General features: G+C 41.1%; 1 protein-coding gene across 5 annotated transcripts in view; it reads right to left on the reverse strand.

Moving 5' to 3' along the window:
* LOC139763930 (dystrophin-like) overlaps positions 1 to 24,600 on the reverse strand; it is an 84,141-nt gene that overhangs the window by 53,713 nt on the left and 5,828 nt on the right. For 3 of the 5 annotated variants that reach the window (XM_071690392.1, XM_071690389.1, XM_071690393.1), the window contains exons 3-6: positions 14,759 to 14,895; positions 5,544 to 5,745; positions 4,312 to 4,440; positions 827 to 941 (exon numbers count right to left, since the gene is read on the reverse strand). In XM_071690392.1, coding sequence (XP_071546493.1) covers positions 827 to 941; positions 4,312 to 4,440; positions 5,544 to 5,745; positions 14,759 to 14,895 — 583 coding nt within the window. The remainder of the gene's footprint in view (positions 1 to 826; positions 942 to 4,311; positions 4,441 to 5,543; positions 5,746 to 14,758; positions 14,896 to 24,600) is intronic. The other 2 variants (XM_071690394.1, XM_071690390.1) reach the window with 2 other exon arrangements.

The following is a 24,600-nucleotide window of genomic DNA, read 5'->3' on the forward strand; positions in this document are numbered from 1 at the left end:
TACAATCACTCTAAACCTAATAATACTTCCATTCTTATATTCATCTTTTAATTGTTATGGGGTTGTTGTCCAAGGAAGACTACTTGTGATATGGGGAAATAGAGTGGAAGAGTAATGGAAGGAGAGAAAAGAGGGAAGAATACCTGGAATGGTGTACGTGAGAGTATCATATAAGGACATGGTTAAATGGAGATTCTTCTGCTATGGCCATCCCCTTGCTGTGAGTCACTATATGGAACAGGCATTAGAAATATATAGATATTCCCATAACACTTCATTCACACGCATGAAACTGGCATCACCCTTTCATCTGAGCCTATTCAAAATTTTTGTGAAGATCAATATGTAGATACTGGGTCCCAAGCCTAAACCCAATAGGCTAGCAAAATTGGCAAGGTAGCCAAACTCCATGTGGGACTTGCTATCCTTGCCACATTCCTTAGTCTACTGGAATAACTAATTAGGCATCTTCTTTTCAATCTTATCATCAAAAATTCAAATATAAGGGACAAAATAACTTTTCAGTATCAAAAAAGGAATTCTTAGACAAATGCTTTTCCTGCTGCAAGTGGGATTCTTGGAAGGAAATGGCAATAACAAACAGCACTGGAGTTAAGTAGCTATGGAGACTATTGCTGTGACCACTCCCTGAAGGGTTCCAGGTGGCAGCAGGAATTAGAGATACAGATAGAACAGAAAGATAGAAATGGCAATACTGACAATGCAGGTAACTTCAGTGATCTTACCTTTTGGAAAAACAGGCATATGCTTCCTATACCAAGTAAGACAACTTGTTCATGAGTGTGATACTGCCAATATATCTTACCTCTTTGAAGCAGCTTTCAACTGCAGCTGACACCAAAGATAAGCCAAATGATGGTTGCTCGGAGAGCAGCTCTGGGATACGAGCCAAATCACGAAGCAAGGCTGCTAATCTCCTTCTACAAAACAAGTAGGCATTTACATCATAATGCATATCTAGATGAACTTTTGTAACTAGTTTTAGTAGGAGATCCAAGAAAACAGAAGCACAATAAGAAAGAAAACCAGTTCAAAAAGCAAACATTCTTGAAATAATTTACTAAGGGTAATGACATATCCTGTACTTAAAGATTAGGTTTGTTAAAGGCCTTCGATGACAGTAACCATATATGAAGGCCAATCTAACAGATTAACAAAATCTACAAAATCATTGCTGCCTAAAGAAACTAGCTGAGCTGGGTTGGCTATTGACCACATAGCATCTTTCAGGTTGTTTTTTACATAACTTTCCTGAAATCACAAAAGAATTTGGAAAAGCCGTGGAATAATCCTTTAAGATCACAGCACAATCAGAGGGAAATGTCATTCAAATTTATTAAAAGAAGGCAAGAATGCCACTTCTTCATCTGTTGGCCTTGAAAAAATTAAAAAAGGTGATGTATCCGAGTTGTTACAGTCACATTCTGAGGATCTGACCAACGAGAAACTTATACTATTGGAGGAAGAAAATCTACTAAACAAAATGGTAGAAAAATCCCCTACCACAAGCCACTTTACAATCAAAAGTATCTTGACAAGATGATGGTCATCATCAATCATGGATCATAACTGTGAACACGCTCTAGTGTTCTCTAGAATGCTTACAGATGCTTTACAGGGGTTCATGGCTATAAGAGAATTTATTGGGTGAGAAACAGGTGTGCTACACAGGTAACAGTGCATAGCTTTTTCAAAAGGCCTAAAATTTCTAAGTGAAACAATTACAGAATCAGATAAATCATGGGGTAATGTAGACAAGCTTAGAAGACCTCTCTCCCTTCCTCTCAGTAACTTCTCCATCCCACCACTACCTCAAGCCTACACCACTAAATTTTTTGACACGTTTTCATCAAATAGTGCATAATATAAATGATGAGAAAGTGTGATGTATTGCTCTAAAACTAAGCTGTTTCATATATGTTCCATACTTAAGAGTTACATATGGAAAAGTTCGCTCACAAACATAATCCCCCTTATATAATGGGTTTCAGTGGCTCGATTTAATGTGCTCTGACCTGTGAGAGGGTTTCTAGGAGCATAATTCCATCATATATCAGGGGTTCTTGGTACAAACACCATTTCAAAATATCACAAGACCCCTAAGGCCCATGATGTAACTTTTACAATAAAGACACCAAACATTTGGTGGGGCAAGCACACCAAACATTCATTCCTAAATTTTCATGTGCTTACCCCACAAAAATGCACACACATCTTTGCGGGGCAAGCACAAGAAAATTTTGGAATAAATGTTTGGTGTCTTCATTGTAAAAGTTACATCAAAAGACCCCTAAGGCCCATGATGTAACTTTTACAATGAAGATACCAAGCATTTATTCCTAAATTTTCTTGTGTTTGCCCCACAAAGATGCACACACATATTTTCACCACACATTCTGGCCACTGGTCCTGCCAAGTGGATGTTCTAAGCTACCTTAGCGTTGCAGGAGGATTATAGAAGGGGCTTCTGGGTCACAAAGGTAAGATAAAAGTTACATTAACCTTACCTTACCTCCCTGCCCAAGATGGCCTTACTATTAGGCTCTTACAGTGACCAAGAGGTCAGGCATGTCCATATATTTCTTAACTTTCTTTCTAGCAGTTTCTATCCCAAACAAATATTCTTTTTTTTCAAACATAGCAAATTCTTCTGAAAATAAAATCTACAACAGGTATTTTTTTCATACGTTTGCTATTTCCCACATAAGTGTAATTGCATCCAGAACAGATGATGGAGCCTGAGGAAAATAAATTCTGGCTAAGCTCCTTCCCATTTCCTTCTTCTGGAAAGTAATACAGGAGGGAAGGATTTCCAACCTCCTACTCCTGCCCCTCTTGGTCTCCTCGTAAAACATGCGGGAGATATATGGACAGTATTCTTTCTCCCCAACCCCCAGAGATAACAACTGGTAATTCAGATACCTTAAAAAAAAGTGATTTTTTTGTTTTTTTTTGTTTTGCTTTGTCGCTGTCTCCCGCGTTTGCGAGGTAGCGCAAGGAAACAGACGAAAGAAATGGCCCAACCCACCACCATACACATGCCTTGATTCAATCCACTGACAGCACGTCAACCCCGGTATACCACATCGCTCCAATTCCCTCTATTCTTTGCCCTCCTTTCACCCTCCTGCATGTTCAGGCCCCGATCACACAAAATCTTTTTCACTCCATCTTTCCACCTCCAATTTGGTCTCCCTCTTCTCCTCGTTCCCTCCACCTCCGACACATATATCCTCTTGGTCAATCTTTCCTCACTCATTCTCTCCATGTGACCAAACCATTTCAAAACACCCTCTTCTGCTCTCTCAACCACGCTCTTTTTATTTCCACACATCTCTCTTACCCTTACGTTACTTACTCGATCAAACCACCTCACACCACACATTGTCCTCAAACATCTCATTTCCAGCACATCCATCCTCCTGCGCACAACTCTATCCACAGTCCACGCCTCGCAACCATACAACATTGTTGGAACCACTATTCCTTAAAACATACCCATTTTTGCTTTCCGAGATAATGTTCTCGACTTCCACACATTCTTCAAGGCTCCCAGAATTTTCGCCCCCTCCCCCACCCTATGATCCACTTCCGCTTCCATGGTTCCATCCGCTGCCAGATCCACTCCCAGATATCTAAAACACTTTACTTCCTCCAGTTTTTCTCCATTCAAACTCACCTCCCAATTGAATTGACCCTCAACCCTACTGTACCTAATAACCTTGCTCTTATTCACATTTACTCTTAACTTTCTTCTTTCACACACTTTACCAAACTCAGTCACCAGCTTCTGCAGTTTCTCACATGAATCAGCCACCAGCGCTGTATCATCAGCGAACAACAACTGACTCACTTCCCAAGCTCTCTCATCCCCAACAGACTTCATATATATATATATATATATATATATATATATATATATATATATATATATATATATATATATATTATCCCTGGGGATAGGGGATTAAGAATACTTCCCACGTATTCCCTGCGTGTCGTAGAAGGCGACTTAAAGGGGAGGGAGCGGGGGGCTGGAAATCCTCCCCTCTCTTTTTTTTTTAAATTTTCCAAAAGAAGGAACAGAGGGGGCCAGGTGAGGATATTCCAAAAAAGGCCCAGTCCTCTGTTCCTAACGCTACCTCGCTAACGCGGGAAATGGCGAATAGTTTAAAAGAAAAAAGATATATATATATATATATATATATATATATATATATATATATATATATATATATATATATATATATATATTCATCATAAAGAGAATATTAAAGGAAAATACTACACCTGGTACAACAGTTGTTGTGGTCTGCTACCTGAGAGAATAGATACCGATATTTCTCCTGCAGTCGCCCTCCACACAAAACCACGAGCAGCACCTTACATCCCAGAACTTGTACCATACCAATGCGACCTCTGACAATTTAAGAGCTGATTATGTTATAAACCACTCAGTAATGAGAGGCTTTTGAAAGGGTCATTATATTATATATCTAGTTTACTGTTCATTCAATACAAAGGGCAAATAAACAAGTGTCTGACAAGGCTCTGCTATGGGTTGTCCTATTTTTCTTCATACCTTAGATAACGTCAAATATACAGACATATGCTAAACCTGATATCTCTGCATTTATTCACCATTACTCTCAACTTTCTTGTTTCACACACTCTCCCAAACTAAAGACACCAACTTCTAGATTTTCACTCAAATTTGCCACCAACATTATGACATCAGCAAACAACAATTGATTCCCTTCCCATGGCCTCTCATCCTCAATAGACTGCATATTTGCCCCCTCCTCTAACACCCATGCATTTCCTTCCAACATCGTCCATAAAAAATGAAAAAAATCATGGTGACATCACTCACTGCTGCTCCAGACCCAGCTTCACCTGGAACCATTCATCTCCCTCTCTACTTCCTTGCACACATACACCTTAGTCTCTTTATAAAAACTTCTCTGCTTCTAACAGCTTTCCTTCCAGACCATATATTTGTAACATCGAAAAAGCATCTTTATCAACCCCATCATATGCTTTCACCAGATCCAAAAATGCTACGTATAAATCCTCCTGTTTCTCTAAATATTCTTACACATTCTTCAAGGTAAACAAATAATCCTCAAATCCTATATCAATCATGAAACTACATTGTTCCTCTCCAGTCTTATACTCTGCACATGCCACCACCCTCTTAGTCACAACTTTTCCATAAAACATACACTCAACAAACTTATACCTCTGTAATTCAAACACTTACCTATGTCCCTCTTGCCCTTATAGAATGGCACTATACATATATTCTGCCAATCCTCTAGCACCTCACTAAGATCCAAACATACAATGACAATCTAAACTAACCAGTCAACAACACAAGCACTAAACGTCATATAAATAAAATCTAATATACAATAAAACACACTAGGGTACATGACAAAATGAAATACACAGACTAATGACTAAATACAGTTAACTTTCTAGTACAACAAGATAATCATATAAAAGAAACATGAACTTACAGGTCATAAACATTGAGTAAAAGATTAACTGTAAGCTGGGTAGCAGGAACTACTTGAACATGGCGTTGTTTGTATGTTGTATATAATATCTTTTGAATCACTTGCTCCACCTGCTTCACTTCAATTAAATCATTGTTTTCCCCAGCTCGAAGACCAGCATTATCAAAAGCTGAGGCTACACAATGAAGAGATACCTCATGAACTGTAAATAAAATACATTTACACATTTGAAAACAGAATCCCATTTACTCAATGCCACCAAATTTATGTGACAGCTGTTAAAAAACTTTCTTATATCCTAATACACATATATCCCTAAATGAAAAAGAAATCACCAGAAAACAAAACATTTAGAGAACTAAAGGTATCTTTTCTGCACAAGTTAACCTAAATCACTGGAAGGCACACTTTATGGGAATATAGATTCTTGGTGTCACAAGGAACTATAATTAGCACCAGAAAATATCCTAGAATGTCTTTTTTGGTTCTGCAACCATATGCATACATATACACACATATACATTCACACTCTATACATGTACATATATACATCAACATATACATTTATGCATACATAAACATACACATACATGCCATATTCATACATACCCATGTGCATAGTCATATTCGCTTGCCTTCATAAATTCACGGCACCACCCCACCCCTCAGGAAACAGCATTACCAACCTATGCATCAGCGAGGTAGTGCCAGGAAAACAGACAAAAAAAAAGACACATTTGTTCAAATGCAGTCTCTAGCTGCCATGTGTAATGAACCGAAACCACAGCTCCCTATCCACATCCAAGCCCCACAGACAACATGGTTTACCCAAGACATTTCACATGCTCTGACTGATAAATATGCTATTTCCTGTGGAGCCAGGAATGGATGAAGGCAAGCAAGTATGAATATATACATGTGTATATATGTATATGTACATACATGTATATGTGTATATGTTGATATGTATATGTATATATATTACTATGAGTCCACGGGGAAAATGAAACAAGAAAAGTTCCCAAGTGCACTTTTGTGTAATAATCACATCATCAGGGGAGACACAAGGGAGAAATATAAGTCAGTTGATATACATCGAAGAGACGAAGCTAGGACGCCATTTGGTAAAAATATGATTGTCCAAAACATACAACGAGAGTTCATATGTGTGTGTGCAAGGGCGTGTGTGTGTGTGTGTGTGTGTGTGTGTGTGTGTATGCATATATATATATATAAATATATATATGTTTAATTTGTTTATGGATGGGGTTGTTAGGGAGGTGAATGCAAGAGTTTTGGAAAGAGGGGCAAGTATGAAGTCTGTTGGGGATGAGAGAGCTTGGGAAGTGAGTCAGTTGTTGTTCGCTGATGATACAGCGCTGGTGGCTGATTCATGTGAGAAACTGCAGAAGCTGGTGACTGAGTTTGGTAAAGTGTGTGAAAGAAGAAAGTTAAGAGTAAATGTGAATAAGAGCAAGGTTATTAGGTACAGTAGGGTTGAGGGTCAAGTCAACTGGGAGGTAAGTTTGAATGGAGAAAAACTGGAGGAAGTAAAGTGTTTTATATATCTGAGAGTGGATCTGGCAGCGGATGGAACCATGGAAGCGGAAGTGAATCATAGGGTGGGGGAGGGGGCGAAAATCCTGGGAGCCTTGAAGAGTGTGTGGAAGTCGAGAACATTATCTCGGAAAGCAAAAATGGCTATGTTTGAAGGAATAGTGGTTCCAACAATGTTGTATGGTTGCGAGGCGTGGGCTATGGATAGAGTTGTGCGCAGGAGGGTGGATGTGCTGGAAATGAGATGTTTGAGGACAATATGTGGTGTGAGGTGGTTTGATCAAGTAAGTAATGTAAGGGTGAGAGAGATGTGTGGAAATAAAAAGAGTGTGGTTGAGAGAGCAGAAGAGGGTGTTTTGAAATGGTTTGGTCACATGGAGAGAATGAATGGGGAAAGATTGACCAAGAGGATATATGTGTCAGAGGTGGAGGGAATGAGGAGGAGTGGGAGACCAAATTGGAGGTGGAAAGATGGAGTGAAAAAGATTTTGAGTGATCGGGGCCTGCAAATGCAGGAGGGTGAAAGGCGTGCAAGGAATAGAGTGAATTGGAATGATGTGGTATACCGGGGTCGACATGCTGTCAATGGACTGAACCAGGGAATGTGTGGGGCCTGGATGTGGAAAGGGAGCTGTGGTTTCGGTGCATTATTACATGACAGCTAGAGACTGAGTGTGAACGAATGGGGCCTTTGGTGTTTTTCCTAGCGCTACCTCGCACACATGAGGGGGGAGGGGGTTGTTATTCCATGTGTGGCGAGGTGGCGATGGGAACAAATAAAGGAAGACAGTATGAATTATGTACATGTGTATATATGTATATGTCTGTGTGTGTATATATATGTGTACATTGAGATGTATAGATATGTATATTGTGCGTGTGTGGACATGTATGTATATACATTTGTATGTGGGCGGGTTGGGCCATTCTTTCGTCTGTTTCCTTGCACTACCTCACTAACGCGGGAGACAGCGATAAAGCAAAATAAATAAATAAATAAATAAATATATATATATATATATATATATATATATATATATATATATATATATATATATATATATATTTTTTTTTATACTTTGTCGCTGTCTCCCGCGTTTGCGAGGTAGCGCAAGGAAACAGATGAAAGAAATGGCCCAACCCCCCCCCCCCATACACATGTACATACACACGTCCACACACGCAAATATATATACCTACACAGCTTTCCATGGTTTACCCCAGACGCTTCACATGCCTTGATTCAATCCACTGACAGCACGTCAACCCCTGTATACCACATCGCTCCAATTCACTCTATTCCTTGCCCTCCTTTCACCCTCCTGCATGTTCAGGCCCCGATCACACAAAATCTTTTTCACTCCATCTTTCCACCTCCAATTTGGTCTCCCTCTTCTCCTCGTTCCCTCCACCTCCGACACATATATCCTCTTGGTCAATCTCTCCTCACTCATTCTCTCCATGTGCCCAAACCATTTCAAAACACCCTCTTCTGCTCTCTCAACCACGCTCTTTTTATTTCCACACATCTCTCTTACCCTTACGTTACTTACTCGATCAAACCACCTCACACCACACATTTTCCTCAAACATCTCATTTCCAGCACATCCATCCTCCTGCGCACATCTCTATCCATAGCCCACGCCTCACAACCATACAACATTGTTGGAACCACTATTCCTTCAAACATACCCATTTTTGCTTTCCGAGATAATGTTCTCGACTTCCACACATTCTTCAAGGCTCCCAAGATTTTCGCCTCCTCCCCCACCCTATGATTTACTTCCGCTTCCATGGTTCCATCCGCTGCCAGATCCACTCCCAGATATCTAGAACACTTTTTTCCTCCAGTTTTTCTCCATTCAAACTTATATATATATATATGTATATATTTATATATATATATATATATATATATATTTTTTTTTTCAAACTATTCGCCATTTCCCGCGTTAGCGAGGTAGCGTTAAGAACAGAGAACTGGGCCACTGAGGGAATATCCTCACCTGGCCCCCTTTTCTGTTACTTCTTTTGGAAAATTAAAAAAAATTGAGAGGGGAGGATTTCCAGCCCCCCGCTCCCTCCCCTTTCAGTCGCCTTCTACGACACGCAGGGAATACGTGGGAAGTATTCTTTCTCCCCTATCCCCAGGGATAATATATATATATATATATATATATATATATATATATATATATATATATATATATATATATATATTTTATTCATTTATTTATTATACTTTGTCGCTGTCTCCCGCGTTTGCGAGGTAGCGCAAGGAAACAGACGAAAGAAATGGCCCAACCCCCCCCCCCCCATACACATGAATATACATACATCCACACACGCAAATATACATACCTACACAGCTTTCCATGGTTTTCCCCAGACGCTTCACATGCCTTGCTTCAATCCACTGACAGCACGTCAACCCCGGTATACCACATCGCTCCAATTCACTCTATTCCTTGCCCTCCTTTCACCCTCCTGCATGTTCAGGCCCCGATCACACAAAATCTTTTTCACTCCATCTTTCCACCTCCAATTTGGTCTCCCTCTTCTCCTTGTTCCCTCCACCTCCGACACATATATCCTCTTGGTCAATCTTTCCTCACTCATCCTCTCCATGTGCCCAAACCACTTCAAAACACCCTCTTCTGCTCTCTCAACCACGCTCTTTTTATTTCCACACATCTCTCTCACCCTTACGTTACTCACTCGATCAAACCACCTCACACCACACATTGTCCTCAAACATCTCATTTCCAGCACATCCATCCTCCTGCGCACAACTCTATCCATAGCCCACGCCTCGCAACCATACAACATTGTTGGAACCACTATTCCTTCAAACATACCCATTTTTGCTTTCCGAGATAATGTTCTCGACTTCCACACATTCTTCAAGGCCCCCAGGATTTTCGCCCCCTCCCCCACCCTATGATCCACTTCCGCTTCCATGGTTCCATCGGCTGCCAGATCCACTCCCAGATATCTAAAACACTTCACTTCCTCCAGATTTTCTCCATTCAAACTCACCTCCCAATTGACTTGACCCTCAACCCTACTGTACCTAATAACCTTGCTCTTATTCACATTTACTCTTAACTTTCTTCTTCCACACACTTTTCCAAACTCAGTCACCAGCTTCTGCAGTTTCTCACATGAATCAGCCACCAGCGCTGTATCATCAGCGAACAACAACTGACTCACTTCCCAAGCTCTCTCATCCCCAACAGACTTCATACTTGCCCCTCTTTCCAAAACTCTTATATATATATATATATTTTTCTTTCTTTCTTTCAAACTATTCGCCATTTCCCGCGTTAGCGAGGTAGCGTTAGGAACAGAGGACTGGGCCTTTTTTGGAATATCCTCACCTGGCCCCCTCTGTTCCTTCTTTTGGAAAATTAAAAAAAAACGAGAGGGGAGGATTTCCAGCCCCCCGCTCCCTCCCCTTTTAGTCGCCTTCTACGACACGCAGGGAATACGTGGGAAGTATTCTTAATCCCCTATCCCCAGGGATACATGTGTATGTGAGTGGGTTGGGCCATTCTTTCGTCTGTTTCCTTGTGCTACCTTGCTAATGCGGGAGACAGCGACAAAACAAAATAAATAATAAATAAATAATAATTTTTATATATATATTCATTTATTTTGCTTTGTCACTGTCTCCTGGATTAGTGAGGTAGCAAAAAGAAACAGACAAAAGAAATGGCCCAACTCACCCACATACACATGTATATACATACACGTCCACACACGCAAATATACATACCTACACATCTCAACGTATACATATAAATACACACACAGACATATACATATATGCACATGTACATAATTCTTACTGTCTGCCCCTATTCATTCCCATCGCCACCCCGCCACACATGAAATGACAACCCCCTACCCCCATATGTGTGCGAGGTAGCACTAGGAAAAGGTAACAAAGGCCACATTCGTTCACACTCAGTCTCTAGCTGTCATGCAATAATGCCTGAAACCACAGCTCCCTTTCCACATCCAGGCTCCTCAAAACTTTCCATGGTTTACCCCAGACGCTTCACATGCCCTGGTTCAATCCATGACAGCACGTCAACCCTGGCATACCACATCATTCCAATTCACTCTGTTCCTAACATGCCTTTCACCCTCCTGCATGTTCAGGTCCCGATCACCCAAAATCTTTTTCACTTCATCTCTCCACCTCCAATGTGGTCTTCCACTTCTCCTCGTTCCCTCAACCTCTGACACATATATCCTCTTTGTCAAGCTTTCATCACTCATTCTCTTCACATGACCGAACCATTTCAAAACACCCTCTTCTGCTCTCTCAACCACACTCTTTTTATCACCACACATCTCTCTTACCCTTTCATTATTTACTCGATCAAATCACCTCACACCACATATTGCCCTCAAACATCTCATTTCCAACACATCCACCCTCCTCCGCACAACTCTATCTATAGCCCATGCCTCGCAACCATATATCATTGTTGGAACTACTATTCCTTCAAACATACCCATTTTTCCTTTCCAAGATAACATTCTCGCCTTCCACACATTTTTCAACGCTCCCAGAACTTTCACCCCCTCCCCCACCCTAAGACTCACTTCTGCTTCCATGGTTCCATCAGCTGCCAAATCCACTCCTAGATATCTAAAACACTTCACTTCCTCCAGTTTTTCTCCAATCAAACTTACCTCCCAACTGACTTGTCCCTCAACCCTACTGTACCTAATGACCTTGCTCTTATTCACATTTACTCTCAGCTTTCCTCTTTCACACACTTTACCAAACTCAGTCACCAGCTTCTGCAGTTTCTCACCTGAATCAGCCACCAGCACTGTATCATCAGCGAACAACTACTCGCTTCCCAAGCCCTCTCATCCACAACAGACTGCATACTTGCCCCTTTCTCCAAAACTCTTGCATTCACCTCCCTAACAACCCCATCCATAAACAAATTAAACAACCATGGAGACATCACGCACCCCTGCCGCAAACTGACATTCACTGAGAACCAATCACTTTCCTCTCTTCCTACTCGTACACATGCCTTACATCCTCAATAAAAACTTTTCACTGCTTCTAACAACTTGCCTCCACACCATACTCCTACTCGTACACATGCCTTACATCCTCAATAAAAACTTTTCACTGCTTCTAACAACTTGCCTCCCACACCATACTCTCATCACATACACATATCCATTTCTTTCCCACATCTACATGTGTATCCTTCTATACCCATAAAATCTGAATACCAGAGCCACCAGGACCTAGCCATTTTGAAAACCTGTTGGCACATGGGATTTATCCTTCTTACAGGAGGAAAACAATGTGCCACACAAGGCTATGGACATTTTGTCCCAGCACTGCAATCAAAGTGACCAAATGGTCAAGCTTTGGAAGGCTACACTCTGGATTTTGGGAAATGTAGTATGAGTCTGAAAGGATATACAATGTTGTATGAGATCAAACAAACTTTAAGAGACAGGCTTACACTAGTGGAGAATTTAACCTCTGTAATATGCAAACACACAACTTCACTCACATACCTTAAGCTGGGGTGAGTGTATCTGTGTGTAAACATACACAGGAGTAGGGACATGGTTCAAAGTTAAGAGATGTGACAACACAAAAATCTCCCACAACAAACAAACAATATTTGGACGGAGGTAACAGGTGTCATGCTGATACCGACCGAGAAAGTGCTGCCACCTGGGTACCAGGAAGATCAGATACAGCATCAAAGTGAGCCAGCACTACAGCAGCTATCATGTTACCTTTCCTGGCCCAGGTTGCTGTCTTTTCTTTCTGCTTCACATACACATGGATCTCTCATCTTGCACAGAACATTTAACACCATGTACCTCACACAACTCTTTATTACTGATCTTAAATTTTCCTGTGGAGAGCCACAAAAGCTGAACCTGCTTAATGGCAAAGTATCAGCACACGTAAAGAGAGCTCAAATTATGGGGCTTAATGTGGAAAATGGTGATCGTCTGAGAAAAAAATTATTTATTTAGTTATCTATTTTACTTTGTTGCTGTCTCCCGCGTTAGCAAGGTAGCGCAAGGAAACAGATGAAAGAATGGCCCAACCCACCCACATACACATGTATATACATAAACGTCCACACATGCACATATACATACCTATACATTTCAAGGTATACATACATATACAAACACAGGCGTATACATACATATACACATACATATTCATACATGCTGCCTTCATCCATTCCCGCCACCACATGAAATGATACCCCCCTCCCCAGCATGCGCACGAGGTAGCGCTAGGAAAAGACAACAAAGGCTACATTCGTTCACACTCAGTCTCTAGCTGTCATGTGCAAAGACTTAAAACCACAGCTCCCTTTCCACATCCAGGCCCCGTAAAACTTTCCATGGTTATTTTGCACTACTTCCCTGCAAAAATCCTCCAAATACCTCTCTCTTCTCTTTCACTAACAATCTTACTTCTTCATCCCACCACTCACTACCCTTTCTAATCTTCCCACCTCCCACCTTTCTCATGCCACAGGCATCTTTTGCACAAGCCATCACTGCTTCCCTAAATACACTCCATTCCCCCTTCATTATTTGCTCTCACCTTTTTTTGCATTCTACACTCAGTCTCTCCTGGTACTTCCTCACACGTCTCCTTTCCAAGCTCACTTATTCTCACCACTCTCTTCACCCCAACATTCTCTCTTCTTTTATGAAAACCTATACAAATCTTCACCTTCGCCTCCACAAGATAATGATCAGACATCCCTCCAGTTGCCCCTTTCAGCATATTAACATCCAAAAGTCTCTCTTTCACGTGGCTATCAATTAACACGTAATCCAATAATGCTCTCGGGCCATTTCTCCTACTTACATACGTATGCTTATGTATATCTCTCTTTTTAAACCAGGTATTCCCAATCACCAGTCCTTATTCAGCACAAAAATCTGAACTATTAGTTATTCAAAAACACTGGGCAATCTCACCACAGATCTGAAACTACAAGACTTAAATTCTCCTTTAATCATGCTTTTATTAAAAAAAAATCTTTTTCCATCACGTCCATCAGTCATGAAATTACAATCTGATGCCTGAGAAAAGTTCTTCATTTAGGGAAGGACCTTACATAACCATCACCACATCTGAGCATGCTAAAAAAAAAATAATAAATAAATAAATTCATGTCCTCTTGCTGTGAATACATTACGCTTCTAGCAGCATCAGCAAGATTCAAGACATAAATGACATTAAAAGATAAAACCATGACTTCAGTTGTTCTACACATCAGCAAGGAATTTAGTGCTTGACTAAACAAACCATTGGGTTATGTTATGTCAAAGTCATGTGGGCAAGTAAATCCTGATGTATAAGAAGAAAGCAATTTCAAATGGTGATAAGGAGAACATGTACACATATGACTGGGTCTCAGTTTAAATCAGATGTAGTGCCTGAGAGATGGTCAAACAGAACTTCACAATATCATCTCATTGGCATCACTCCCAAAATGAACCACATACAAAAAATCTACTGGGTAGTCTATTCTATTGCATAGCTACTTATGATACCTACACTACATTCATAAGGCAATAGTGGAAACAATCTTTACAATTCGTTGAAAGTTAAAGAACTCACATTTAAGTCGTGTCTGAAGACGATGTAACTTGCACGCAGTACGATATGCAGCATATTTCACTGAATTAACAGTCTGAATTTCTTCTAAGATACGAACATACTCTGGATGGTCCCACTGGGTAACTCCATGCCTATGACTAGAAAAGTAAAAAACATGAACTCTCAAAGCGTGCTAATACTCAGTGACATACAGTTACGTGGCAGATACTGGGCCATAAATTCGAGTGCTGCTTACCAAACATACTAATGTATTGAAGTTATGACCAATAATTATAATTCATAGGTTACAGGTGTTTATAGTCCGTCCTCTGCATTTGCAAAGCTGCAATTATGAGAAAAAATGTGCAAATAATTCCATTCTAGATATACAAGAGCTTTTGTGACAATGCTGCAGCAAGCAAAGTATCTAATTTCAAAAAGACATGCAATGAAAGTTTAAATCTCTCATGCTATAACCATGAGAGACAACAGAATAAAGTAAAAGGATAAACCATAATCAACTCAAAGAGAGTACATGGAAAGTGAGGATTGGGTCACTGATAAGGCATATAGCCTTAGATGTATTTGGTCTAAGGAATTCATGAAGGACTACAATGCAGCTCTGATATGAGAGATGGCTTTCAAGTACGATAATAGACATGACTTTTATTATCATTATATATATTTTGCTTTGTCGCTGTCTCCCGCGTTAGCAAGGTAGCACAAGGAAACAGACGAAAGAATGGCCCAACCCACCCACATACACATGTACATACATACACGTCTACACATGCAAATATACATACCTATACATCTTAATGTATACATATATATATACACACACAGACATATACATATATACAAATGTACATAATTCATACTGTCTGCCTTTATTCATTCCCATCGCCACCTCACCACACATGGAATAACAACCCCCTCCCCCTCATGTGTGCGAGGTAGTGCTAGGAACAGACAACAAAGGCCCCATTCGTTCACACTCAGTCTCTAGCTGTCATGCAATAATGCACCAAAACAACAGCTCCCTTTCCACATCCAAACCCCACAGAACTTTCCATGGTTTACTTCAGACGCTTCACATGCCCCGGTTCAATCCATTGACAGCATGTCGACCCCGGTATACCGCATTGTTCCAATTCACTCTACTCCTTGCACGCCTTTCACCCTCCTGCATGTTCAGGCCCCGATCACTCAAAATCTTTTTCACTCCATCTTTCCATCTCCAGTTTGGTCTCCCACTTCTCCTCGTTCCCTCCACCTCTGACACATATATCCTCTTGGTCAATCTTTCCTCACTCATTCTCTCCGTGTGACGAAACCATTTCAAAACACCTTTCCACGCATCTCTCTTACCCTTACGTTACTTACTCGATCAAACCACCTCACACCACATATTGTCCTCAAACATCTCATTTCCAGCACATGGCTTTTACACATGATAATATAGGGAACAGAAAAGATTGGAGTGAGAACAGATAGGAAAATTTTTTTTTGTAAATCTAACAGGCTCATTAAACATTTATTCTGAGTATGTAAGAACAAATAATTAATCCAAGACACTGATATAATACAAGAGTGCAAGAGAAGAATTCTTGAAGATAATTGATGAAAATGACCTTCATGACAAGAAATCATAAAATATATAAAGCATCTTATATGAAAAGTTTTAATATATTCTAGTATGCAAACTACAAAAAATCAGGCACTTAGAACAATCAGTGGCTGCCTAGTGACCACAAACAATCAACTTCTTTGCACTGAAACAACGACCCTCCCAATACAATCCCACTTTAACATGCTTGGCACCTCATTCTTTGCAAAAGCACTAGATCTATCTCATCCAAATCACTCCATAACTGATCTCAAACCTAAAGAAACACAGTATGAGCAAAACATAGACACCAAAATGACCCAACTAAACAATCACTTATCTGAAACTACACTTTTCAAACACAAAAGAATTACACTTTCTAATCTCTGCTTTGGACATAACCCATGCCTATAACGCTACAAAGACTAGCTCAGCATATCTCAACACCTTCCATGCCCATAATGCTTCTACTTCAGTGAAAAAAATGAAGACTTACTGCACATTACTCACAATACTAGACTTTATGGCTTGTGATCCCACCAGATGGATGCGGTTAGCTTCCTGAGTGCTATGAGAGCCCCAGAAATGAAACAAGGGACACCTGGGGCAGGAAGTACATATTTTTTCTTTTCATACGTGTTCACCATTTCGTGCATAAGTGAGGCAGCACCAGAAACAGACAAATGAGCTTGGCTTCTTCCCCTGTTCCTTCTTTTGGAAAGCTATACTAGAGCAAAGGATTTCTAGCCCCTTTCTCCCACCCCTCTTAGTCACCTTCTACTACACATAGGAAATATAAGGATAGTATTGTTTCTTCCCTATCCACAGGGATGGTCTATAAGTATATAATTCATACAAATAATTCATAAAATTGATGGGCATGCACAGGATAGAATCTTGGATATGACTATGCTGAAATGGGTAGCTGGAAGGATGTCTGATAATTTCCTGGTGAAATCCTAGGGGAAGATTTGCCGAGACTTTCAGAGTACACAAAATGATGTGGGTGAGACGAAGATGGTGAAAGTGACTTTGGAAAAGAGGCTTGTGTGGAGACATACCAGGAGAGGTTGAGTGTTGAGCAGTAAAAGGTGAGTGTAAACGAAGCTTGAAGGATTGGTGAGGAATAGAAGTGGATGGCATTGGAAGGTGTAAGAAGGGCATGTATGAAAGGGGAAAAAGTGGTAGGCGACAAAGTCAGTTGTTAATGAAAAAGAAAAGTGAGGGGTATGGATGATACTTACAGGGAAGGAGTGTGAGTGATTGAGAGAAATACTTGAAAAAGTGGCAAAAGGTCAAGAGGGAGGTGCAGGGGCACAGGGGGAAAATGAAAGCTGGGCAAAGATAAGGAAACTTCAGTGTAAGAAAAGCAAATGGATTTGTATGTAGCATTTATGGATCTGGAGAAGGCATATGATAGAGTCGATAGAGATGCTCTGTGGAAGGTATTAAGAATATATGGTGTGGGAGGAAAGTTGTTAGAAGCAGTGAAAAGTTTTTATCGAGGATGTAAGGCATGTGTATGTGTAGGAAGAGAGGAAAGTGATTGGTTCTCAGTGAATGTAGGTTTGCGGCAGGGGTGTGTGATGTCTCCATGGTTGTTTAATTTGTTTATGGATAGGGTTGTTAGGGAGGTGAATGCAAGAGTTTTGGAAAGAGGGGCAAGTATGAAGTCTGTTGGGGATGAGAGAGCTTGGGAAGTGAGTCAGTTGTTGTTCACTGATGATACAGCACTGGTGGCTGATTCATGTGAGAAACTGCAGAAGCTGGTGACTGAGTTTGGTAAAGTGTGTGAAAGAAGAAAGTTAAGAGTAAATGTGAATAAGAGCAAGGTTATTAGGTACAGTAGGGTTGAGGGTCAAGTCAATTGGGAGGTAAGTTTGAATGGAGAAAAACTGGAGGAAGTAAAGTGTTTTAGATATCTGGGAGTGGATCTGGCAGCGGATGGAACCATGGAAGCGGAAGTGGATCATAGGGTGGGGGAGGGGGCGAAAATTCTGGGAGCCTTGAAAAATGTGTGGAAGTCGAGAACATTATATCGGAAAGCAAAAATGGGTATGTTTGAAGGAACAGTGGTTCCAACAATGTTGTATGGTTGCGAGGCATGGGCTATGGATAGAGTTGAGCGCAGGAGGATGGATGTGCTGGAAATGAGATGTTTGAGGACAATGTGTGGTGTGAGATGGTTTGATCGAGTAAGTAACGTAAGGGTAAGAGATGTGTGGAAATAAAAAGAGCGTGGTTGAGAGAGCAGAAGAGGGTGTTTTGAAGTGGTTTGGGCACATGGAGAGAATGAGTGAGGAAAGATTGACCAAGAGGATATATGTGTCGGAGGTGGAGGGAACAAGGAGAAGTGGGAGACCAAATTGGAGGTGGAAAGATGGAGTGAAAAAGATTTTGTGTGATCGGGGCCTGAACATGCAGGAGGGTGAAAGGAGGGCAAGGAATAGAGTGAATTGGATCGATGTGGTATACCGGGGTTGACGTGCTGTCAGTGGATTGAATCAGGGCATGTGAAGCGTCTGGGGTAAACCATGGAAAGCTGTGTAGGTATGTATATTTGCGTGTGTGGACGTATGTATATACATGTGAATGGGGGTGGGTTGGGCCATTTCTTTCGTCTGTTTCCTTGCGCTACCTCGCAAACGCGGGAGACAGCGGGAAAAAAAAAAAAAAAAAAAAAAAAAAAAAAAAAAAAAAGGACATATGAGATGATCGCTGAAGGGGGCTACTGTGGGTGTGGTAACAAGCAGAGATGAGGTGAAGAGGTGATGGCTTAAGTACTTTGGAGGACTCCTGAATGTGTTTGATGACATGGTAGCAGATCTGGGGTGCTTGGGTATGAGAGATATGTAAAATGAAAGAGCCATAGCAAGTGATTTCCTTAAATAAGCAACTATGTAGAAAGCTTTGCATGCATCAGATGAAATGAGGAAAGGCCTCTGGAGTGGATGGTACTGCAGCTGAATTTCTTAAAAAAACATGACTGTGCTGTTGACTGAACTGCCTGAAGACCGGTAGAACGCTTGTATAGTGCCATCATGTATATAAAAAGCAAGGGGTACAAAGACGAGTGTTTGAATTAAAGAGGGATAAGCTTTTGAGTGTACCTGGTAAGCTGTATGCAAGGGTAGTTAAAAAAAATTAAATTAAAAAAAAAAAAAAAAAAAAAAAAAGGAAAGGATATCCAGTCCCCCGCTCCCTTCCCTTTTAGTCGCCTTCTACGACACGCAACGAAAACGTGGAAAGTATTCTTTCTCCCCTATCCACAGGGATAATATACATACATATATATATATTTATATTCATTTATTATACTTTGTCGCTGTGTCCCGCGTTAGAGAGGTAGCGCAAGGAAACAGAGGAAAGAATGGCCCACCCCATCCACATAAACATATATCCTCTTTGTCAACCTCTCCTCACTCATTCTCTTCATATGTCCAAACCATTTCAACACACACTCTTCTGCTCTCTCAACCACACTCTTAATTACCACATTTCTCTCTTACTCTCATTTCTTACTCAATCTGACTGCCTCACACCACAAATTGTTCTCAAGCATTTCATTTTTAACCCATCCACCCTCCTCTGTACAACCATATCTATAGCCCATGCCCTGCAACCATATGATATTGTTGGAACTACTATTCCTTCAAACATACCCATTTTTGCTCCCCAAGATAACTTTCTCTCCTTCCACTTATTCTTCATTGCTCCCAGAACCTTTGCCCCCTCCCCAACCCTGTGGTTACTTCCATTTCCATGGTTCATTTTGCTGCTATGTTCACTCCCAGATATCTAAAATACATCACTTCCCCTAATTTTTCTCCATTCAAACTTACATGCCAACTAACATGTAAATATATATATACATACATATATATATATATATATATATATATATATTCTGAGTACAGAATGGAAAAAGGTGAGAACAATGGAAGTAAGGGGAGTGGGGGAGGAATGGGATGTATTTAGGGAATCAGTGATGGATTGCGCAAAAGATGCTTGTGGCATGAGAAGAGTGGGAGGTGGGTTGATTAGAAAGGGTAGTGAGTGGTGGGATGAAGAAGTAAGAGTATTAGTGAAAGAGAAGAGAGAGGCATTTGGATGATTTTTGCAGGGAAAAAATGCAATTGAGTGGGAGATGTATAAAAGAAAGAGACAGGAGGTCAAGAGAAAGGTGCAAGAGGTGAAAAAAAGGGCAAATGAGAGTTGGGGTGAGAGAGTATCATTAAATTTTAGGGAGAATAAAAAGATGTTCTGGAAGGAGGTAAATAAAGTGCGTAAGACAAGGGAGCAAATGGGAACTTCAGTGAAGGGCGCAAATGGGGAGGTGATAACAAGTAGTGGTGATGTGAGAAGGAGATGGAGTGAGTATTTTGAAGGTTTGTTGAATGTGTTTGATGATAGAGTGGCAGATATAGGGTGTTTTGGTCGAGGTGGTGTGCAAAGTGAGAGGGTTAGGGAAAATGATTTGGTAAACAGAGAAGAGGTAGTGAAAGCTTTGCGGAAGATGAAAGCCGGCAAGGCAACAGGTTTGGATGGTATTGCAGTGGAATTTATTAAAAAAGGGGGTGACTGTATTGTTGACTGGTTGGTAAGGTTATTTAATGTATGTATGACTCATGGTGAGGTGCCTGAGGATTGGCGGAATGCGTGCATAGTGCCATTGTACAAAGGCAAAGGGGATAAGAGTGAGTGCTCAAATTACAGAGGTATAAGTTTGTTGAGTATTCCTGGTAAATTATATGGGAGGGTATTGATTGAAAGGGTGAAGGCATGTACAGAGCACCAGATTGGGGAAGAGCAGTGTGGTTTCAGAGGTGGTAGAGGATGTGTGGATCAGGTGTTTGCTTTGAAGAATGTATGTGAGAAATACTTAGAAAAGCAAATGGATTTGTATGTAGCATTTATGGATCTGGAGAAGGCATATGATAGAGTTGATAGAGATGCTCTGTGGAAGGTATTAAGAATATATGGTGTGGGAGGAAAGTTGTTAGAAGCAGTGAAAAGTTTTTATCGAGGATGTAAGGCATGCGTACGTGTAGGAAGAGAGGAAAGTGATTGGTTCTCAGTGAATGTAGGTTTGTGGCAGGGGTGTGTGATGTCTCCATGGTTGTTTAATTTGTTTATGGATGGGGTTGTTAGGGAGGTAAATGCAAGAGTTTTGGAAAGAGGGGCAAGTATGAAGTCTGTTGGGGATGAGAGAGCTTGGGAAGTGAGTCAGTTGTAGTTCGCTGATGATAGAGCGCTGGTGGCTGATTCATGTGAGAAACTGCAGAAGCTGGTGACTGAGTTTGGAAAAGTGTGTGGAAGAAGAAAGTTAAGAGTAAATGTGAATAAGAGCAAGGTTATTAGGTACAGTAGGGTTGAGGGTCAAGTCAATTGGGAGGTGAGTTTGAATGGAGAAAAACTGGAGGAAGTGAAGTGTTTTAGATATCTGGGAGTGGATCTGGCAGCGGATGGAACCATGGAAGCGGAAGTGGATCATAGGGTGGGGGAGGGGGCGAAAATCCTGGGGGCCTTGAAGAATGTGTGGAAGTCGAGAACATTATCTCGGAAAGCAAAAATAGGTATGTTTGAATGAATAGTGGTTCCAACAATGTTGTATGGTTGCGAGGCGTGGGCTATGGATAGAGTTGTGCGCAGGAGGATGGATGTGCTGGAAATGAGATGTTTGAGGACAATGTGTGGTGTGAGGTGGTTTGATCGAGTGAGTAACATAAGGGTAAGAGAGATGTGTGGAAATAAAAAGAGCGTGGTTGAGAGAGCAGAAGAGGGTGTTTTGAAGTGGTTTGGGCACATGGAGAGGATGAGTGAGGAAAGATTGACCAAGAGGATATATGTGTCGGAGGTGGAGGGAACGAGAAGTGGGAGGCCAAATTGGAGGTGGAAAGATGGAGTGAAAAAGATTTTGTGTGATCGGGGCCTGAACATGCAGGAGGGTGAAAGGAGGGCAAGGAATAGAGTGAATTGGATCGATGTGGTATACCGGGGTTGACGTGCTGTCAGTGGGTTGAATAGGGCATGTGAAGCGTCTGGGGTAAACCATGGAAAGCTGTGTAGGTATGTATATTTGCGTGTGTGGACGTATGTATATACATGTGTATGGGGGTGGGTTGGGCTATTTCTTTCGTCTGTTTCCTTGCGCCACCTCGCAAACGCAGGAGACAGCGACAAAGCAAAAATATATATATATATATATTCTTTTTTTCATACTATTCGCCATTTCCCGCATTAGCGAGGTAGCGTTAAGAACAGAGGACTGGGCCTTTGAGGGAATATCCTCATATGGCCCCCTTCTCTGTTCCTTCTTTTGGAAAATTTAAAAAAAAATGAGAGGGGAGGATTTCCAGCCCCCCGCTCCCTTCCCTTTTAGTCGCCTTCTACGACATGCAGGGAATACGTGGGAAGTATTCTTTCTCCCCTATATATATTTATCTATTTATTCACTTTGCCCCGTCGCCGTCCCCCGCGCCAGCGAGGCAGCGCAAGGAAACAGACGAAAGAATGGCCCAACCCACCCACACACACACGTATATACATACACGTCCACACACACCACATATACACACCTATACATCTCAACGCACACACACATATACACACACAGACATACACATACATACCCATGTACACAATTCACACTGTCTGCCCCCATTCATTCCCATCGCCACCCCGCCACACACGGAACAACAACATCCTTCCCCCATGTGTGCGAGGCAGCGCTAGGAAAAGACAACAAAGGCCCCACTCGCTCACACTCAGTCTCCAGCTGCCATGCAACAATGCATATATATATATATATATATATATATATATATATATATATATATATATATATATATATATATATATATTTTTTTTTTTTTTTTTTTTTTTTTTTATACTTTGTCGCTGTCTCCCGCGTTTGCGAGGTAGCGCAAGGAAACAGACGAAAGAAATGGCCCAACCCCCCCCCCATACACATGTACATACACACGTCCACACACGCAAATATACATACCTACACAGCTTTCCATGGTTTACCCCAGACGCTTCACATGCCTTGATTCAATCCACTGACAGCACGTCAACCCCTGTATACCACATCGCTCCAATTCACTCTATTCCTTGCCCTCCTTTCACCCTCCTGCATGTTCAGGCCCCGATCACACAAAATCTTTTTCACTCCATCTTTCCACCTCCAATTTGGTCTCCCTCTTCTCCTCGTTCCCTCCACCTCCGACACATATATCCTCTTGGTCAATCTTTCCTCACTCATTCTCTCCATGTGCCCAAACCATTTCAAAACACCCTCTTCTGCTCTCTCAACCACGCTCTTTTTATTTCCACACATCTCTCTTACCCTTACGTTACTTACTCGATCAAACCACCTCACACCACACATTTTCCTCAAACATCTCATTTCCAGCACATCCATCCTCCTGCGCACATCTCTATCCATAGCCCACGCCTCGCAACCATACAACATTGTTGGTACCACTATTCCTTCAAACATATATATATATATATATATTATCCCTGGGGATAGGGGAGAAAGAATACTTCCCACGTATTCCCTGCGTGTTGTAGAAGGCGACTAAAAGGGAAGGGAGCGGGGGGGCTGGAAATCCTCCCCTCTTGTTTGCTTTTTTTTCTCCAAAGAAGGAACAGAGAAGGGGGCCAGATGAGGATATTCCCTCAAAGGCCCAGTCCTCTGTTCTTAACGCTACCTCTCTAACGCGGGAAATGGCGAATAGTATGAAAAAAAAAATATATGTATGTGTGTGTGTGTGTGTGTGTATAGTTTGATATGTATACGTACATGTATGGGTGTTTTCGTATATATTTGTGTATATGAGTGGATGGTTCATTCTTCATCTGTTTCCTGATGCTACCTCACTGACACGGGAAACAACAATCAAGTATAATGAATAAATAAACAAATGAAAAAAAAGCAATATTATTAGCTTTCGGAGAGCAGAGACAGGTTTATGGGGATATGAATATAAAATTTCAGGAGAAAACTTAAGAGGAAGTGAAGTGATTCAGATACCTCAGAGAGGACATAGCAGCAAGTGGAACCTTGGAAGCGAAAGTGATTCATAGAGTGGACGAAGGGATAAAGATCCTGGGAGCATTTAGGAATGTGTGGAAGATCAATATCTACAAGGGTGAAAATGGGTATGTTTGACAGTAACATGGTGAAAAAGGGTATGTTTGACAGTAACATAGTCCCAGTGATATAGTAAAGATGTGAAGCATGAGC

Source organism: Panulirus ornatus, chromosome 48 (assembly GCF_036320965.1).
Source record: "Panulirus ornatus isolate Po-2019 chromosome 48, ASM3632096v1, whole genome shotgun sequence".
NCBI classification, from domain to species: Eukaryota; Metazoa; Arthropoda; class Malacostraca; order Decapoda; family Palinuridae; genus Panulirus; species Panulirus ornatus.